A 21,695-nucleotide genomic window follows, 5' to 3' on the forward strand; every position below is an offset into this window, starting at 1 on the left:
AGACAATTGATGGGATAAATGAGTAAGCAAGAAGAGGCTGTCACAGTATGTAAAACAGATTATTCTAAATCTTTGTGGGTGATTAAATACAAGAATGTATTCTTTCTGCCACTGTAGCTTAACAGAAAACTCTCAGTTATTTTTAAAAAACAGGAAACATACCAGTTTATATAGAAACTTGTCAAAGTCAAGCTTAGCTTCATAGGGTTTCTTGGTAGCCTTTGCTTGGAGTCTGTTCATGGAATAAAGAAAACAAGGAACCAAACCTTTTTATACTGACACTAAGAGCCAAACACAGCATTTAGTACGATGGATATTTGCCAACACTTGACATATATTAATTCAATTACTTTCCAACAAACTTACAATAGGTACACTATAATCCTACATTATAAAAGAGGAAACGGGCTCAGATAGGTTAAGTAACCTGCCCACAGTCACACAGCTAGCAAGTAATAGAGGGTTTGAACGCAGGCAGCCCTCAGTTCCACCTAGCAGCAAAGCAACATTTTTAGTGAAATGATTCACATAATATTCCCTTAACTGATTCTACACAGCAGCACAGACCTTAAAGAGTAACAGTGGGGACAAAAGAACAGACTAGCAGGGGAAAGATTTGGGGGAGTAAGAGAGGGATGTAAAAGGCTGAAGGATCAGGATGCTAGACCATGAGTTCATTGGGGGCAGGTATCCAGGAATCTATTTTGGTTTCTGTTACTGTGCACTCATTCAAAGAGTATTTATGAAGTTGACTAGCCGAATTCAGGAATCTGTGATAAAGGGAGAGGCAGAGGTAGACTAGGCAAGGAAGAGTAGGAATTTGGGGCAAGGGAGAAACATTAGCTAGAGAAACACAAATGAGAAAAAAAAAAAAATGAAAAGGGTAAAAGGGCTATTAATTTTACTGGCAATTTTTGAGTTTAACATTTTTAGTTTTTTGTTTTTTTTTCCATGAAATGTGTAGGAAGGAAGTTTTTGAAATTTCCAAATAAACTTTGCTGAAGCATTAAGTGTAGATTCATGAACTCCTAGTAAGGCCTATACTAGATTTCTTTACATTTAGTCTAGGGTACCCCTGAGGGCAGAGCAGGGCTATCTTTTAGGGTGCTCTGTAACTGGCAAATGTCCTCACACCCATTCTCTACTTCATCTCTACTGATTTAGCTTTTCAACCTGGATTTTCTCCTCTTTTCTTACAACTCTTCAGGTCTGTCCTCTTTTTAAAGCTAGCTCTTACACTTGGAGAAACTGTTAAGCTGCTTAAGGAACATTCCTTACAGTTCCTTATATGAGTTAAGACACTTAAGGAACACCCTACAAATCACCCGTGGTACCTTTTCTCAGCAACACCCTCTTAGAACCTCCTTGAGTTGCAAGTTGCCCTTAGACTGGTTCATTTTACGTTGTTAAAATCAGCTCATCTTTGAGCTCACTCTTATTTTTTAAAAATATTTATTTATTTATGCATACAAGAGCTGGGGTACAGGCCAGAGATGTGGGGGGTGAGAGGATTCACCAGAGATAGAGCGGGGACCAGAACAGGCAGACTGACTGAAATACACTGCTGAGGGGAGCAGCAGGCGAGACAGGAGAGGTCTCCTGCACCATGTGGGTTGCTCCCTGGCTAGCGGGGGATGGAACTCGTGCTGCAGAGGCTGCGGATTGCTTCATAGTGAGGTGCTTAATCCCTTGCATCACCAGGGAGGCCCTGAGCTCACTTTTTAAAATTACAGTTCTTTTTTTTCAAATAATAATTTTGTGATATGTCACATACTATAACCTTCACCGTTAAAAAGTGTCCAATTTTAGTATTGTAAACTAAAAAGCTTTTTAAAGTTTTGCAGTCAGTAGCATTATTTAATTCTCTAACTTTCTCAATGCTCTTCTTCTCCAAGAGGAAGATTTGAAGATTACAGATGTTTTGAAGATAGAAACTGTGTGTTGTGCCTATAAATTGAACAAGCATGTGGGATTTATCTATCACTAAATGAAGCTTTCCCGTTCACTTCCTCCAACAGTGTGTAGTATAAAACATACTGAGTGCTTCCTGAGAGTTGCTCGGAAAAACCGTTCTACACATTTTCAGTGGTGAGAAATTCTGTTTTACACAGATTTGATTTTGAGAAATTTGTAGCAGTCACCTGGAATTGGATTTTATAATTTAGTTATTGTGAAGGGGAAAGCTGGGTCATAAGAACTTTGGTGAGAAGTGAGATAAGATTCTGAAGTAATGGGCTAGATTTTTCTTATGTGACTAGGAACTAGCATTATAAGTTGCAAACAGTGATTAGAAGTATGGCAGGCACAAAGTTGTGGTCTCCACCAGGCTGGTTTAAAGGGCTGTACTTATTCTTGTGCGTGTGGGTGTGTTGGAAAAAGTGGGTTAGTCTCAATGCTTTATAGTTTTCCTTTTTATACTCTAATTTACAAAATAAACAATTAAATAAGCTTAATTTCCCTTGCTTCAGTGAGGGACAATGTTTGGATATATAGGAGAAGAGCAGGGGCAGAAGGGGAACAAAGAACCAGCCCAAGAGAGACCAGTTAAATAGGTTGTTTTTTTAGTTTACATTTTCCCTAGGGCGGGAGATGGTTATGGGCTTATTTTTTTTTTTAAGATTTATTTATGCATACAAGAACTGGGATACAGGCCAGGGTTGGGGGGTGGTGAGAGGAATCACCAAAGACAGAATGGGGAGCAGAACAAGCAGATTTTCTGAAATACACTGCTGACGGGAGCAGCAGGCGAGACAGGAGAGGTCTGCTGTGCCATGTAGATAGCTCCCTGGCCATAGATCAAACTTGTGCTGCAGTGGCTGCAGATAGCTTGATAGTGCTGTGCTTTAACCCCTTACGCCACCAGGGAGGCCCCTATGGGCTTATTTTTCAAAAAACCTTGAACTTAAGTCCTAGGGCTGGTGGAGTAAAAGAAAGTGATGATAACTTTTAGCAATTAATTAACGGAGTGGGTAATGTGGATGAGGAAAGCTATAATGTTATTCCAGGTGAAATGTTGAGTACTATATTTATGAAGGCTATTTGAATTGATGTATTTTTATGTAATAAACCAACTGTGGTTTTATGTAACACATTTGTTCAGTTAAAATGTTTTAAAGCATCACAAAGTTGAATAAGAACAAACCTATAAAGTTCTTTGTCAATTCCTTCCTGCCGTAGCTTCAGGTATCTTATTTCTTCATTAATCCTGTGTTTTTCCCTATAAAATAAAAGCTTGGCGTTAAATTTTCAAATGAAGCAGGCATTTCTATTTGGAAACGAATAAATCAACAATATGCTTACTTTCTATGACATGTTGGTAAAAGTCCTTTACAAGCCAGTTCATCAGCATTCCCTCCTTGTGCATTTCTTGATGCGAGGAACCCCTCAGCCCGGTCCCAATCATGTACACATACCAAAGTCATTACCCACGACACCTGAGTATGGCCTGGACCCCAGCTTGCTGCTTCCATAGGTACCCTCTTACAAGGTGTACACCCGTTTTCACATTCTTGCCATTGAGCACGGCTGTGTGTGTGTGCACATGTCCCCCACCTCCAGGGAACTCTACTGCAGACAATGTTTCTGTTCTTTCAGGATTCATTTTTGAAAATGGATCATACTCTAATCTCTTCCCTGATGTCCTCTCCATGTGTGCTGCTCCTCCCAACCATACCATAGCAAAGTTTCCTTCCTTCTTTCAATCCCTGACCCTTGTTGTGGCTCCAGATTACAATATACAGCTTTGACACTCACCTGATAAGAATCTCTGTGTGTATAAGCTGCTCAGAAGTGACTGTCCTCATTAAAATAAGCTTGGTGTAGATGATTCTTATAATCAATTCCAGCTCTAAAAGAGTCTATATAACTCTATATTTAAGAATAGTATTATATCAACTTACATTCGAAAATCCTTTCGGTTCTTTGCAAATTGTCTTTTTGCTTCCTTTATAACATCACGGTAAGTTGGAGCAGGTGGTGTGATAGACTTATGGTTAAGGAAAGATTTCCAATTAGGAATATTTGGGAGATGTAAGCAGTACACTTCACAGGGGGACCAAGGTGGGGTTTGTGAGTTACATGGCCTTCCCAGTCATGAAAGGCCTCGCCTGCAAACTTTCCTACTGTCCCAAGAACAGCCCACTTTAAACTTGTGTCCAATTATCTGGACCACATCATTCATAGTGCACTATGATTTAATAGTCTCATAAATCCTGTAATTCTCCTTTTTTTAAAGGATCATGCTCAGCGAAATAAGTCAGAAAGAAAAAGGAAAATACCGTATGGTCTCACTCATAGCAGGAATTTAGAAAACCTAAATAAGAGACCAGGAAAAAGACTAATCGATACAAAGTAATAAATCAAAATCAACAAGCAACTATAAACCAGAGACACACTGGGGGGGAGGGTGCGGAGGGAGGGGCAGGGAAAGGAAGAACTAGAGTCAAAATAAGGGGGGGTGCAACTGCATGGGGAATATAACCAAAATGAAAATGCATACATTGTGCAAAGATGAAAAATGATGTAAGAATTATATAAAATAAAATATTAAAAAAATAAAAAAAATATACAAAAAAGCAGCAATATATTAAATGTAAATATTAAAAATGTACCCAAAGTTTTGCAACTGTTTAGGCAGTTCTTCATTTCTACATACACTGAGTATCTCAAAGTCTTTTGACTTCTGAGAGGCTCTGGGGGTAACTGGCAGTATGTGTTGGCTGCCTCAGTGAACCTGCCTCTGCTACCTGCCTGGAAGAAAGATGGCAAGCAGGAACTCTAAGTGCGCTGTGTTAATGAGACTGGGACTCTTGTGCTGTTTCTGGTACCACCTGTGGCTGTTAAGACCTAACCATGGTCTTAACCGACATTTGTGTCCGGTAAACCAGACACATCTCTTTTGAAGCAAAAATTGGTAAATAACTAAAGGAGGCAGTTTTCAGCTTAGTGTATCATTGATAAACTGGGAGCTCTTAAGCTGCTGTGATCACCAAGATAGAGGGGATGAGACTGTTCTTCTATGGCCCTAATTCCTCACCTTGAACCACACTTCAACTACTTCCATCTTTCTTGGAAGGTAATTTTCCCATTAAAAAAAATTGTGTGCTATTTCAAGTTCTCCTTGATGCTCCTTTTAGTCTTGATTATATGGGGTAAGAATGTTAAGAGAATCCCAGTGGATTTAGTCCCTGGCGGGGGGGGGGGGGGGGGGGGGCCGGCAGGACTACACATTGATATGTAAGTTTAGGACCTTGGTTTCCTGGGTATTGTATCTCAATTGAGATAACAAACAAAGATTCTCACAATAAATTTGCATAAAATCTATGTCTTTTCTATGAAGTTCTAAACAATTCAGAAAGCATCTTTATTCACTTACAATTTGAACATTAAGGTTTGAGAATTAAGCAACAGTAACATCTAGTTTTCTGTGCACACAGAACTACTTTCTCAGCATACTAGAAGTAACACAGATAATGCTAGAACTGTATAACATGGTGTAACAAAGGCCAAAGGAGAGGAGCTATTTAAGGAGAAATGCCAAGTGGGTCATAAAAGTCAACCTGAAGACCAAGAAGGGGCCACCAAACAGGGTGATGTTATTACTCATTCAATGATTACTTCCTGAGCTCCTGCTATCTGCCAGGCACCGTTCTGTACCCTGCAGGTTTCATAAGGTGAACAAGAGATGCACAATTCCTACTCTCATATGGTTCACTGTGCATGTGCGCATGCATGTGTGTACGTGTCCAAGGGACTGAATGTAAGCAAGCAAATACGACAATTTTAAATGGAGGTAAGTATTATAAGGGAAATGAAATAGGATATTACAAGAGGAGGGTGATTAGGAATGAGCATGAGGGGACAGAAACATTAGGTAGAGAAGGTCTGATATCGAAGAGAAAGCGAAGCTTGCCATCACATTTGAGCAGTAAGAAGGGCAGAGTAACTGGAGCAGAGAAGGTGGTTAGAGAGGAAATTAGAGGGAGAGTCGGTGCTGGATCTTCTAAGGGACTTTTTAGTCCATGGAAAAGTACTTAAACAGGGGACTTACTTAAACAGGGGACTTAGTTTGAGTCATGCCTTGACTCCTATGTGGTGAGTGGTTTGTGGAAAAGAGAGGAAAATTACAAATTAGGAGGCTATTTCTATACCTGAGACAGGAGCCCGGTAGTGGTGCTTGGATTAGGGTGATGATAAAAGTGGAAATGGAAAGAGGTTGACATTTCAACATATACTCTGGAGTGGATAAAAATCAGTACTATTTTGAAATGGGTGTCCTGAAGATGGGAATAAAATTATAGGTCCTTAGGAATTTCTAACAATTTTGGGCATTGTGTCTGGCATTGGGGGTGACAGCTTGGGGTGGAGAGTCATGCCCTTTGGCCAGCCCTTAAGTCTCCCTGTCCCATCAGCACCAATGCAGTAGGCTGTCAGCACAGTGCTCCCAACAATTAAAACTTGATACCACCTTGTCAAGCTAGCCTTACTTATGATTAGTGCATCAACACTTCAGGGTGCTAAAGCGAACGAAGAAATCTTGACAATACTGTACTTGAGGTGGTGGTGTGTGGTGCAGTAGTTGGGAAAGGAGTGGAGAGGAAAAGAATGAACACACTGGATGGCTAATAGATGCTAGGTGCTATGATTACATCTTTATTTACGGTGACCAGTGCCTTTACTTAAATGAAAACAGCTCTTTTCATTGCCTGGCAGAGGCCATCCCAGGAAGTCTCTTCCTGGTGAGAATCCCAGTTTGAGCTGGTGTCCTGTTTTCATTTTGCTCCTGAGGACAGCTTGTTTTACTCCAGGAAAAAAATTTCACACTGAGATAGGCTGTATTTGAACAGTAATTGTTAGTGAATGGACAAGTTATTAACAGGTTAGAAACTCAGCACTGTCTTTAAGATTATATGACATTCATATATTCTGATCACACTGTACAGCTTACCTTATCTTTGGGATCTTCTAAATGACATTACTGGAATATGTCTATAGGAAATACAATTTTCCTGTGATATGAATCCAGTTTGAATGGTAAAGTTTCAGAATGAAACTTTCTTAGACTGGATCCAGGTTACTTTCAAACATTGACTTGGAGAGTTCATTTTGCATAAATAATAGTTCTGATTATTCAACCTATAACAACATTAAGGATAGATCAGTCCTCAAATTAAGAGGGGAGTAGTGGAGCCTCAATTTACATAATTAAAGCTGAGAAAAAAAAAACCCTGAAAAAATCTACTCATTTTGATGAATGTTTCAGCAAGACTTGTAAAACACTATCGTACAAAGACTACTGCAGCATTAACGTGTTCAAGAGAAATGAAAAATTCTCCCATAATCCAGCTTTCCAAAAAATATTTTTTTTAAATTTTCTTTGTGATTCTCCATCTGTCATACTTAAGTATATATTTTCCATGATCATTATAATGAGGTGGTTACTCTCTTTACACATTGTGGTATCACAATTTCCTGGGTGCATCTCCAGGTTTCATAGTAATTATTGTGATATTTGCAAGAGATTTCAGGGTCAGTGACCTCTAGTTCCCCAATGACAACATGGTGCAAACACTGTCCAGTTTTCTTATATGAATTCCCAATTTCTCCTCTTGTCTCAAATTGTGTGTTCCAATATATCTTCCCTTCAAGCGCCCAGCAAGAGAAGGCCTAACTCACTTACCTTTCCTAATTCGGTTGCCTTGGAATCCTGTGAAAAGGTAGTCATGGTCTAGCTTAACTTGGAACCAGTGTGATGCACCTGCTCAATAAAGAGGCATGGATCCCCTTCATTACATGAGCCAGGCACCCATGGTTTCCGTTATGCCAGACTTCCATCTTTTTCCAGCTTTTGCCTGATGCAGACTGCAGAAGTGCTGCAGCCTTCAAAGAGAAGGCTCAGTAATCTTCCTGAAACAAGTGATTATTGAAGATATCAGGCTACTAACTTATTCCCCCTTCTTTAACCAGTGACTGGAAGTCTTAAGTTCTTCTCTGAGTGAAAGTCACAGAAAACTGGAGATCACTCTAGTAGAATGACAAATAAGACACACTTCTAAAGTGTAGATGGTAACGAGGTACTGAAATTTAATTTGCATGCGATTATTTCCTGCTAAATCTTAATTTTTCCCTCAGTGCGCCTGTTAGAATTTCAAAGATTTCATCCTTTTACAAAGCTATGTTGTGCTCTGGAGTAGTTTCCATGATGAAGTGTTGGTGAGCGAGATGATGTTTGTCACTTGGAACTAATTGAATTTTCTTTGCCTTGCACATTAATTATATGCTATTGATACTGAAACAAAGAACCATGTTTTACTGTTTATAATTGATTAATTTCCAACATTTGTCATTATTGGAATGAACTGGGTATATAGTCTTTATAAAGTTTTTCTCATTGTCCACAAAATTTGATCACAGTGTGTATTTGCATTTTGTAATGCGGTTCTGGATTGTGTGGTGTTGGTATTGACTAAGAACTCAGTATTTCCTTGTACTACTTACTCAGTGGTGATGGTTTTCAGTAGACTTTTGTTAGTGTGTGTTAATGAGTATCCTAATTTTATTCTCTTCAGATACAGAGAACCATACTTTTTTCCCAACTGTAGAAAAATAAGAGTACATAAAACATAATTATGAAGAATGGCTATATTCTATTCCTTGGGGATGACTGTGGCAACATGTTTTCCAATTCCACTGTCTGAATTAACCCCACATTTCATTTTCTCAGGCACTGCTACATGGAGGTTACATCCAAGCTCCTAAATAGAGAAGGAGTCATTTGGGTACAAGAAAAATGGTCTTGTTCTGAAACGTCACAAAAGCTGTGGTTTGGATGTGATAAGTCAAAATCTCCTGACCTTCTAGAGGCCTCAATCCAGACTCGCATATTTGATTTTCTCTTTAGAATTACAGAGTATTAGATGAACAAGGGAACTTGGAAATTGTAGGGTTCAATTTGTTTATATTATAAATGAGGAAACTTAGGCTTCTAGAAGTTAGACCTTGTCTTTGAGAGCCTGGGTGTGTATGTGATTCAGGAAAAGAAAATCCTAGAGGTAAATTTTGCTCCAATTGCCTGAAGTATTGTCCTGGAGTGAGGATGGGAGTGGTTTTCATATCATATCATATCCCTCAGACATACTCCTAGGTGTATTCTCAGAGTTATCTGAGGCCCAGGTTTAAGGTCAAAGTGCCCATTTTACACATAATGCTATTGTATGAGTAGTAAAAGTAGTGTCTTTTCCTTTTTACCTCAGTATTAATTCTTAATCCTAAAAAATTAAATTTTTGAAATAACTCACTAACATGTAGCCCCAATTTATTTTAGAAGTTATTGCTTACTTAATGTGTACACTTGCTACACTTCAAGTATATTAAGCACATATGCCTTATTCTCAGATTCTGGGCTAGGATGGGGGTTCTACTTCTGAAATCCTGAAGCATGTCACAGAATCACCGGTAGCCATAATCTGGCAGTGATTTTTATGGGCTGAATGCCTAAGAATATACAGGGCTTTTGTTTGTTTGCATTTTTTATTGTGTCTTTTGTCTGCCTATCTTGCAGGAGGTGAAGTGGATAGAGTGATCACAGAATTCCAATTTATTTATTTACATGAGGTACTTCTTTTTAGTCCTAATGTCTAAGCATTCCAAAAGCTCTGACTTTTCTACCTGATTTTATTGACCAATAGCGTGTATAATTACAACATATATTTTCAACATATGAAGACAATTTTCAGTAGTTGAAAATAAAGTTTTCTTCTCTTATTTGATACAAGTTGGGTTTTACTACATCTATACTAAATTAAAAGAAGAAACTCTCCAGGATGAAAACCCTTCCTGCTCTCCCTTTTATTTTTCCACTGAGCCATGTTTATAATTTAAAGTCCAAGTTGTGGGTAAAAAATTGATACAACCCACTCCCTGGAACCTGATTACCTAAGGCAACTAAAATCTTCTATTTATTTCATTAGTAGTTTAATAATAAGTTTGCTGAATTGTGGTTTGTGTCTTGTGTATTTTATTAAAAGAAAAGAAAAGAGAAACCCTAACTAGAACTTAAGCTGAGCCTGAAAGAAAAATGGATGGCTCTTACAAGCAATTTTGTAATCGTCTCTAGCTCAAGGTGGGGTGGCTGCAAAATACTTATGATACACATGCACACACTTACTGTGTAAGACAAAACCCCTTTGTTTCTCAAGGTGTTTTTTAAAAGGCAGGGTTTCATCAACAGCCACTTTTTAAAAACTTGGCCTCTTTTCTTAACTGGAAGAGTATGTGAAAGGAAAAAACGTAGCAACCTATGCAACAAAGTTTAGATTAGCTTTAATTAAAAGTAATCTAAGAAAACTTAATAAAACATCCTTTTCCAAGAACAAAATTCAAATACTTGGTATAACCTTTATCTTAATATGCCTCTGTGATGGTTTTTCTAATTTTAATGTGTTTTATTAAACAAGCCTTAAATATACCTTTAAAATTTAAAATCTGAACCTTTAAGGAATCTCTGAGAGCCTCACAGGAGCCTGTAGGTTATTTAGGCTGACATAAATAAGCACCAACGAGAAATAAGTAAAGGGAGTCCATGGATCAGAAATCTAACTTTAAAATGTTAATCACAGGTCTAGATTACTTTTAAAGTTATCAACCTGGGGGCTTGTACAGAGACTGGAAAGCTTTGTTTTACGGACTGAAGCCATGCTATATGGAACAAAAATCTGTATGACACTGACAATAGCTTATTTTCTCAGCAAAATCAAACAAAATTAAGATAAAGCAAATTTATAACAAGAGTAAAAATAGCCAAATTAAAAAAAAATGTGATGGGAAATTAAAGAACTCAGATGGGAAATCAACTTTGTTGGTAATTTGTTAGATGAATAAGATAATGGTGATGTACTCTGCCCTGGTAAGAGGGCAGAGTCCACTTATCTAGTGCTATATAGCTAAAGTTAGTGTCAGAAAACAATCACCATCATTTGTTATTATTATCTCTATAGTTCTGGATGTTGGTTGGGGTTCAGCTGGCTGATTTTAGTTGGGGTTTCTCATGTAGTGTGGCCACATGGTGACTGGCTACAGAACTCTCAAAGTTTTCCTTACTTGTCTGGTGGCTGATGGGATTTGTGACTTAGCCTGAGCTCGTAGCTTCCTCCTCACATAGCAGATGATTCTAAAAGCATTCCAACAACAAAGCAGAAACTTAACAGCAGAGGCTGTGAAACCATTTATGACCTTGGCTCAGAAGTTCTACTTTTGGTTTAGGAAGTAGACATAAGGCACTACTTCTTTATGGCAGAAGTGTCAAATTCATATTTTGACAAAAGCATGCAGGAAGGATGGTATTGCTGTGGTCAATTATGAAAAAATAATCTATAAGGCATGACCTTGACTGAGGCCTCTATCATTTAATGAGTCAATCCTTGTAAGGTACTGGTAACTTTACTGCCATCTGCACTCCCCCAGCTATTGAAAAATAAGTCTTTTATTCCAGAAGTAGAGTTAGGTATTCAGAGCCTCCACTATATATACTTTCCTGTCTGTCGCATTTTCTGTTCTATCTTATCTTTTGGTGACACAGTTGACATATAACACTGCATTAAGTTTAATCTATACAATGTGATTATTAACACATTTATATACTGCAAAAAAATCATACCACAATAGCATTAGCTAGTACCTCCATCACCTGATGCAATTAGCATTTTTTTCTAGTGGTGAGAACTTTAAAGATCTACTCTGCTTGCAGCTTCTAGCTATATAGTACAGTAATATTAACAATAATCACCATGCTATACTTTAGATATCCCAAACTCACTCATCTTATAATTGAGCATTTATACCCTTTAACCAAGCCTCCACATTTCCCTCACCCCCCAGCCCCTAGCAACCACCATTGTATTCTGTTTCTCTGCATTCAATGTTCTTAGATTCCACCTGTAAGTGAGAGCATATGACATTTGTCTAATTTTTAGTATATTTTAGCATAATGCTCACAAGATACATCCATGTTGTTATAAATAGAAAGATTTCCTTTATTCTCATGAACAACATTCCATTGTCCATATATAGGTTATCTTTTTGCATCCATAGATGAACATTTAAGTTGCTTCTATATCTTGGCTATTGTTTCCATATCTTGGCAAGATGTCTCTGGGTGCTAATGTTCCTCTTGGGGAGGGGTGAAGTCAAATTGTTTCCTCTTGCCCTGTCCAACGCCTCTATCTATCTATCTATCTATCTATCTATCTATCTATCTATCTATCTATCTATCTATCTATCTATATCTATCTATCAATCATCTATCTATATTTTTTTCTCCAGCTGTGTGCTAAAATTTCTCTCCTGGAAACCTGAACTTTCACAGAAGCTTTTTTGTCTATGGGTGATTGTTTATGACTGAGTTTTCCAGGGAATCTTGGAACTGTGGCCAAGATGGACTAGAACCAGTTCATAGGCTTCTTCTTTGTATACAGTACAGTAAGTATACAGGGTTCAGAGTTGGTTTTGAGGTTGCTTTATCTGTTATCTGAAGCATGGGGGGTGAGATAGTAAGTCATCTGGTGAATGGTGGTGGATCCCAAAGTTCCCACAAAAACATGTTTGTCAGTGGATCCAAAACTGTTGTTGAGGGGGTGGGGGAACATTAACAAGGGATCGCTTACTCAACCATGATGCTGATACTACGTCTGTCCCTGTGTTAAAATATTTGGGGACTATGCTTACTTTTTTTGTCCTTATGTTTAACAAAACTGACAACAGGCAAAAATAACTTAGCTACTTGCTCCAAGAAATGCTTTCTACTGAAAGATAAGATTTGAGCCAGCTAAAATAACTTGCTCATTAAAGCTTACTTCAAGATCCTGGATTCAGTGGACCTACTAGTCCAAAATTATATAATACACTCTGCTCAATCCCAAGCAGTTCCCTTCCCTGCATGACTACCTCAAAATTATTCAACTCTATAAATATCCTTGAATTTACTCATTTTAAATTACTACTAAAACTCTGCTAAACTGGTGGTGTTTTTCTATGTCTATTAAACTTAGGTTTACTATGGCAACTAGTTAGCCTGGTGGTCTTTTAGGGGAGCCAACAGCTGAAAATGGGAAGAATGGTATTTATGCATTCTCTTTCTTAGTGTTAACTCAGAAAAACCCGGTTCTGCAATGAGTGGACAAAATGAAAATGTCATTTCAAAGAAAAACGGAGTTATTTACTAACTCTTAGCCACTAATGGTATGGAAAGTCAAATTCCTCCAAACAGAATCATAAATCTCAGAATTAAAAGGGGCTTGAAATCCATCTAGTTCAGTCCAACTGCTTGATGCAGATGGAGAAAAGGCTCAAAATACAGTGCATTTCCTCCACCACCCCCCATCCTCCTAAAAAGGCTCCTTCTCTGCAACCAAGGGTTTTAATCTTCATCTCTTTTTCCTCATTTCCTCTGTTCTTTCTCTTCCTTTCTTCAGCCTTAGCATATCATGTCCTTGCTTTTTCACTTTGAGACAAATGGAGTCCCCCACTGTGTTTTGGAGGGAGTCTTTGGTGGAGAAAGTCTGTGCTGCCATGGGGATTTTAGAGCTGGATATTTTCAACAAAAATGTATTTTTAAGAGACCTCCCATTCTAGGCTATGAACATCTGGTTGCTATTATCTGAAAGGTCTCTTTAACAAATAATATTGAGACATCCATATCCCTATTTTTGAAGCTGATGGACAGAAAGGGTTAAATTTGGGGGGTACAATCAATTTCATAAATAATGGAACAGACTTTCTAACAGTGTAGACTCTACTATTCACTTCACCTGAGTATTTTAGGATTGAAGGGAAAAAGTATTTTATCTTGACTTTAGTAGAAAAATAACTACATGGAAGGGTTCTGGGTTATAAGTTATTTTTTTTAAATATTTGTCTTTCAGCTAATTTATCTTTTAAAAGTGCTAGATCCTTAGAACATGTTAAGTGAGATGTCTCACTGGTATGACATGAAAAACACAATTGATAGCAATTTTAATAACAACTTAACAAGTTGTTATTTTATTTTAATAACAACTTAACAAGCTGTTACTCACATATTAGTGAGAAAGAAATCTATGACAAAGATTATTGGAAGTCATTTTATAAATAAAACTGAAAAGAAGTTGCACATGACTCTAAAAGAGTTTCCTGCTGGATTCTTACTGTGTGAAGATGTCTAGATTGTATAGAGCTAGTGACTTTCCATAATTTTCAAGGTTTCTTCCTTTTCTTCTTTTTTTCTCACTGTTGAAGACTGCTTCTCCTAATTCACAGATAATTCACAACAGATGACTTCTTTATGTGTTTTTATTTTTATGCTGGAATAAATGTTGATATAGCCCACGTTATTTTCAATTGTGGGGTTTAAATAATCTACCCTTGGACAGTTTTTAAATGTTAAAAGTCTGTATGTGTGTGTGATGGTGAGAACATGTATTTATAGTAACACGATGCATTCATTATGACGCTGTATTGAGTTCAACTTTTTTCTAAATTTCAACAAAATGTGAATTTTGTTTCTTTCTAGAAATCAGATACAGCATATAGATTTTCCTTTTAACAGGACCCATACAAAGTATACCAACATTTTGTTCCTGAGATATCTTCTTTTTCTTCACAATTTCTGTTACACATGTAAAATATTTATTACACTTTTGGGTATTTCTTTGTTAATTTACTCTCAACATGAGGTGCTTTACAAAAATACAAATGTGTGAAGGGAAAGTTTGGAGCTCCAAATACATTTTGCACTTATTTAAAGACACACATTCTGCTCTGAGCTCTTGAAGTCAGAGTTTTTCCCTCTATTTTACTCATAACTCTAATACTAAGTGATCAAGTTTTTAAAAAATAAATTCAAAGATTATTTATTAAAAAGTACATTCAGGGCCTCCCTGGTGGCACAAAGGTTAAAGTCTCGGTGCTAGCAAGCTATTGCCAGCCATTGCAGCATGAGTTCGATCCCTGGCCAGGGAGCTGACACACATAGCACAGTAGACCTCTCCTGTCTCACCTGCTGCTCCTCTCAGCAGTGCATTGCAGTGGATCTGCCTGTTCTGCTCCCTGCTCTGTCTCTCGTGAATTCTCTCACCCTTCACACCTCTAGCCTACACCCCAGTTCTTGTATGCATACAAAAATTATAAAAAAAAAATACTCAAAAATTTTTACCAATTAATGTAAAGTACATTTTCTACTAAAAAATGTACATCAACTAGTAAAGAAGTTTATTGTGTTCTTTATAAATGTAGTTAAAAATCTTGTCAGAATCATGAGCACCATGGTAAAGGACAATTACATATACTCCTACTCCACATACATCTTCAGTCTTCTCCGGTTTACAGAGGAATCCTAAACTACTGAAAAAAAAGATCCTTTCTCTTGTGATTTTGGTAAATGACATTGAACAAAGAAGAGATATTGCTCACTATGTCAAATTTATTTTTAAGTAAATTTGTTTCACAAGAGTGATTTAAAAATTGCATAGTGATTAAATATGACATTTGAATTTTTGAGCTGTTTTTCTACTTGTTTAAGAAAGGATCTTCTGAGAATCTTTTATTAAATAAATAAAAACATTTTGAAATAGAATGTGCATGGTCATGTAACCTTAAATGTTTGGAGGAAAAATTGCTAAAGTGGTTTAATGCAGGTCCAACTGCAGAAATTTCAATTAACTATTCATCGTCAAGTGTGAAGAACATTAGGCATTCTTCTTTCTTGTCCTTTGTTGACATTTCTGTCTCGTACCACTCTTCCCCTGAACTATAATTATGATATCTTTAAAGTGTAGGATATACTTTTTTCTTCTGGAGTTACACATCCCTCTTTGATAAACAGTTAAGTACCAGAATGTTGAGAGCATTGGTTCTGAAATCAGACTGAAGGTAACTTCTACTACTTACTCTACTGTTCTAAGGCAAATTATCTAAGTTTCCTGTGCCTCACTTTCCTCATCTGTAAAGCAGAGACAATGAAATCTGTTTCAGAAATTCACATGAGAATTAAGTCAGTTGATATGTGAAAAGGATGTAGAACAATGCTTGGTACACACTATTCAATAAAGTTTTAAAAATCTTTTCATAATGTTGACTTCAAGATTAACTTTTACCAATGACTCCCAATTTTGTATCTCTATCCTTGTCCTCTAGTTTTCCTAATTTTAACAATATGCTAAATTTTGTTGAAAAATAAATTTATAAATTATGTACACATCAACCTGTATTAATATATTATGACTGTTAAAATAGAAGATGCATAGTCAACAAATAGAAAACAAAACTGAGATAAAATATTTTAAAAATAAATTTTATTTACTAAACATTTTTGTCCACAAATTGTAGAAATTTTATTGCTGTCTAGAGAGTTGATTTATAAATACCTTCCAAACTAACCTGGCATCATACTGTCACTTGCTAATATTGAAGAGTATTATATACACTTAGAGCTAGATTTAGTTTATAATAATGATGTATGTAGCCATATTTCAAATAGTTTTTAAAAATTTGTTTAATTTTTTTTTGTCCTACATCTTAGCAGAACTGGTAAGATCAACTTTAATAATTTCATATTTTAGTATAGCTGAAAAGGTGCTCCCTTGAGGGGTAAGGGAAATGTCATTCTCTTTTTAAAAAAAATTATTCCTGCATTGTAAATTTTATCATCAAAGCAAAGTTTCATTTCAGGAGACTTTTATAGCTATTGGTTCACTACTATGTGCTAATTTAATTAAAATTAGATGATGTAATCTATAAATCTGCTTAACCATTCAAAGAAAACAGCAATATGTAGTGATATTCAAAAACCAACAAAAGAATAAAGATGCCTTTGGAGACTACTGCACTATGTATCTTTTTGGTATTCATCCAAGACCAGGACAGGCTATGCAAGGAAAACAGAAATGTAAGTGGAGAGACTCTATGTCCTGGACACCTGGTATCATCAAAGAGCTCCAATTTTAGAACAAAGGATTATATAGTTCAAATTCGTTTGAAACTCTCTTCTGGAGAAGCCTACTGGCTCTGGTTAAAATATGTTTGAAACTCTCTTCTGGAGAAGCCTACAACCTCCATGACCCAAGGTTCTGATAAATGTTTGAAACTGAACACTGAACAATAAAGTTGCAAAGATTGTCTTTTACTAAAAAGCAAAAGGGTGATATGACTATAGTAGAGGATTATGAGTGCTTTGGTGGTAGATGTGACGTGGTAATATATATCTCAATAGGTATGAACCTATACCCCTAAATCATATGTAGTGTTAGGTAAACCAATGTCACCACAATAAAAAATCATGAATTAAAACCAAAATTTCCTGAGTTGTATGTCTGTTTTACATTTCTTACATGTAAAATTACAGCCTTAGATCTGAAAGAGAAAATAGTTTAGCCAAACATACCACAAAAGTTTTAAATATAATTAACTGCTAATTAAAAGTATTGGTTAAAAATGCATTACTCGGGCCTCCCCTGTGGCGCAGCGGTTGAGCGCTGGGTTGCGAATCTGCCCGCGGCCTCAGCGGCGCCGGTTCGATCCCCGGCTGCTCCCCGGCCACCAGAGGAGGGTCCCACGTGGCGCGCAGACCTCTCCTGCCGCCCGCTGCTCCCCTCAGCAGTGTACTTCGGTCCTTCTGCCTGCTCTGCTCCCCGCTCTGGCTCTGGTGAATTCTCTCACCCTCCCGCGCTTCTGACTGTACCCAGTGCATGTATAAACAAAACAAACAAACAAACAAATAAATAAATAAATAAAAACATGCCTCTATTAAAAAAAAAACATAAAAAAAATAAAATAAAAATGAACAATGATGTAAAAAATTAATATAAAAAAATGCATTACTCTTTTTTTTTCTAAACTGAGACATTAGAAAAAAGTTTTGAATATTTTTGAAACAGATCAGTTTCAGGTAGAGCTTAAGAAAGGATATGGTTCTTTATATATTCCGGTGAATTTAATCTTAGTTTGTCTAGGGATTTTAGAAACACCAGGAACCTCATGTATTGTCAGGTAATACAAAATCAGTGGACTCAGACCTCCAAAACTGAACAGCGCATGGTTAAATTCTGGGCCAATGCCACAATAATGGGACTGTAAGGGGAAAAAAAAAAACAAGTCAGGTATTACTTTTGTGTGTTTTTAAAGAATTGTAAATAAAATATAATTGAATTATATCTATAAATAAAATCACTATCTGGTATGTTAAAATAAATAAAAGGAAATTCTTTATCTTCTTAAAGGAATTTACTAAAGTAGGAGTCGAGTATGTGCGGTAAGAAAGATGCTTCTAATTTCTTCTATCCTATCTTTTTGACAACCTTGAAGGTAGGAAAACAGAGATTATTCTGTCTAAAGAATAGAAAGAAAAGAGAATGACAAAAATGAGCAGAGCCCCAGCAAAAAGGGAAGGGGAAAATATATAAAGAAATAATGACTAAAACTTTCCTAATTTTATGGAAAACAAATTGAAGAAGTTTCATTCTAAATAGGATAAATTCACACCTAAACAAATCATACTCAAGTGTTTACAGACTAGGACAAAAAGAAAAATATAAAACAGCAAGCGAAAACAACATGTAAGATCAGTAGCTGACTTCTTGTGAGAACCAAGGAGGACAGAAGGCTATTATACGACATATACGACATAATAAAGCGCTGATAGAAAAACTGTCAAGCACAACTTTTGCATCAAGGAAACAACAACCACAAATGTAATTGCTCCAAGATTCTACTATTGACTTCTTGGAGAATACAAGATCAGTATAGCAACTACACATATATTAAGTCTTTCCTCAAGTTTTGTAATGCTTATATTGAAGATTTATTATTGATTTCACCTTCTGTGGAGAAATAAGATTTAATTTTTATTTGATTTTATGGATATAGAGTTTTCTTTTGTTTATGCTCACTTTTTTATTGTACTTATTCTTGGGTGCTCCAAGATCATTTCAAATCATTGAGCTACTATAATAAGAATCGATTCTTTGATTGTGAAAACTTAATGTCAATAATTTCAATAATTTCCTTCATCTTAGGATAAAGGAAAAATTTCAGATGGCTTCACTTAAAGGAGGAATATAGGGAAAGCTAACAAAGGGTTAAAAAAAAAGACTAACAAGCAAACTATAGAACTGAGGCATACAGCAGGGGAGAGAGAGGGAGGAGACTCAAAACAGAGGGGAAGAATACAAGGAATATGGTGATAGTTCACAGGTGATGTGATAGTTGGGCATTTATGGGAACTACACCTGAAGGAAGAAATCAAATATTATACAAAAATGAACAATGATGTAAGAAAATTAAAAAGTTTAATCAAGAAAATTTCCTTTATCTTAACAATTCATATCGTGCTATATGTAATATAAGAGCGTTCAAAGCTGCTATAATAAAGAAACTGAAAGAGTAGAAGAAAATTCAGAAAGGGAAGTCAAAGTGACACAAGAAACTCAGAAAAGCTAATCAAAGACATACAATGAGACTCAGAAAAACAAATTTATAAGCTCAGAAATAAAATTAACAGAAGATACAAATCGAAGCTTTAGATAAGAAAATAACAGTCAGGATGTGAAGAACTCAATAAATGGGGTCAAGAGGACTAGAAAAAGCTCTGGAAAACAGTAGACCAAAAATACAGGAATGAATCAGCGAACTCTAACACAGTAATGTACAAATCATTCGGGTAGAATCATGATTCGGGTAGAATCATTTGATAGATGAGATTTAGGTGTAAGAAGAGAGAGAACTAAGACATTTTTAGAAATGAAGAAACACTGGGCCTCCCCTGGTGGCGCAGAGGTTGAGCAGCCTCTGCAGCACCGGTTTGTTCCCCGGCAGCTGGCGAGGGTCCCACAAAAAAAAAAAAAAAAAAAAAAAAAAAAAGAAGAAGAAAAGAAATGAAGAAATACTGCAAGGACTATCCAACTCTAAGCAATGTAAGGATAATGAATATTCCAGAAGGGGAAGAGAGAGAAGGGAACAGAGAGCTTACTCAAAGAAATAATAGTGGAAAACTCCCCAAAACTGGAACTGAATATAAAAGTCCATGAAACTAGCAGAACACCTGGTTATCTAAGTGCAAACAGACACTTAAGTGGTGAAGCTATTAAGAGTTCAAGACAAAGATAAAATATTGAGAGTGACTGGGGGGAAAAGCAAATAACTTATAAAGGTATTCCATTCAGGCTTTTGTCACACTTTCAGCAGAGACTCCACAGCAGCTTAAGGAAGACTTATGATGAAGAGACAGAAACTTGTACTCTAAGTAAAAGGAAAATTAAAAAAGGCAGGAGGCACTGTACTTAGATATCTAAGTTAGAATTTCAGCCAAAAAGAGATAGCAAGAAACAAAGATGGCTATTATATAATGTATAATGATAAAGGGATCATAAATAACAATAATCAATTATGTACCCAACATAACAATATCAAAAAATATAAGCAAATATTACCAGGTTTAAAGGGAGAAATTGATATCAATACAATAATAACAGGGGACTTTAACATTATACTTATAGCAATGGAAAAATCATCCAGAAAGAAAAATCCTCAAGGAAACAATGATCTTAACTGACAATCAGACAAGCTGGACTTAGTATTTACAGAAAATTCCACCCCCAAACACCACAATACACATTGCTTCCAAGAGCTCACCGAAATTTTCAAGGGTAGACCATATGTCGGCTCACAAAATAAATCTCAATAAATGTATGAAGACTGAAATTATATCAATATTTTTTTCAGACCACAATGGTATAAAACTAGAAATAATGCAAAGGGAGAAAGAGGGAAAACTACAAATTTCTGGAGAGTGAAAAATATATACTGAAAAACTATTGGGTCAATGAGGAAATCAAGGGTGAAATAATTTTCACAGATGATGAAAATGAAGACAAAACTTATCAGAACCTACAGTATGCAGCTAACGCAGTACCAAAAGGGAAGTTTTGTAGCAATGCAGGAATACATCAGGAAAGAAGAAAAATCAAATTAAAAATCTAAGCTCTCATTTGTAGGAACAAGAAAAAGGAGAAAAAACAAAACCAAAAATCAGTAGACAGAAGAAATAATAAAAATTAGGGGAGAAGTTAAATAGAGATCAAAAGGCAATTCAAAAGATTAACAAAACCAAGCATTGGTTCTTTAAAAAGATTAACAAAAGAGACAAACCTTCAGCCAGATTCATAAAGAAGAGAAAGAAAACACAAATAAAATCACAAATGAAAGAGAGTTGACAACAGATATGACAGAAATACGAAGTATCATAAGAGAGTGCTATGAACTGTTATATAACAACCATTTGGACACCCTACAAGAAATGGATCAATTCTTAGAAACATACAGCATTCCAAGAATGAATCAGGAAGAAATAGAAACCGAGAACAAAACCCTCACAAGTAAGGAAATTGAAACAGCAATCAAAAGAATCAAAAGCCTCCTAGTAGAAAAACCCGAGTCTGATTTTACTATTGAACTTAACCAAACTTTCAAAGAAAAATTAATACCTATCCTTCTGAAATTCTTCCATAAAACTATAAGAGGAGGGAAGACTTTCAGACACTTTTTATAAAGCCAAAAATTGCAGCGATTCCAAAACCAGACAAGGACATCACAAAACAGGAAAACTATAGATCAGTATCACTGATGAGCGTGGATACAAAAATCCTCAACAAAAACTTTAGACTAGTCATAAG

General features: G+C 36.3%; 1 protein-coding gene across 4 annotated transcripts in view; it reads right to left on the minus strand.

Annotated features, from left to right (window-relative positions):
* The window catches only part of FAM227B (family with sequence similarity 227 member B), a 160,665-nt gene that overhangs the window by 3,043 nt on the left and 135,927 nt on the right, over nucleotides 1-21,695 (minus strand). For all 4 annotated transcript variants that reach the window (XM_054701356.1, XM_054701361.1, XM_054701350.1 and 1 more), the window contains 4 exons: nucleotides 17,935-18,096; nucleotides 3,900-3,976; nucleotides 3,143-3,217; nucleotides 163-232 (listed from right to left, as the gene is read on the minus strand). In XM_054701356.1, the coding sequence (XP_054557331.1) occupies nucleotides 163-232; nucleotides 3,143-3,217; nucleotides 3,900-3,976; nucleotides 17,935-18,096 (384 nt within the window). The remainder of the gene's footprint in view (nucleotides 1-162; nucleotides 233-3,142; nucleotides 3,218-3,899; nucleotides 3,977-17,934; nucleotides 18,097-21,695) is intronic.

This window comes from Talpa occidentalis, unplaced genomic scaffold, assembly GCF_014898055.3.
Source record: "Talpa occidentalis isolate TD23 unplaced genomic scaffold, MPIMG_talOcc4v2.1 talOcc4.11, whole genome shotgun sequence".
NCBI classification, from domain to species: domain Eukaryota; kingdom Metazoa; phylum Chordata; class Mammalia; order Eulipotyphla; family Talpidae; genus Talpa; species Talpa occidentalis.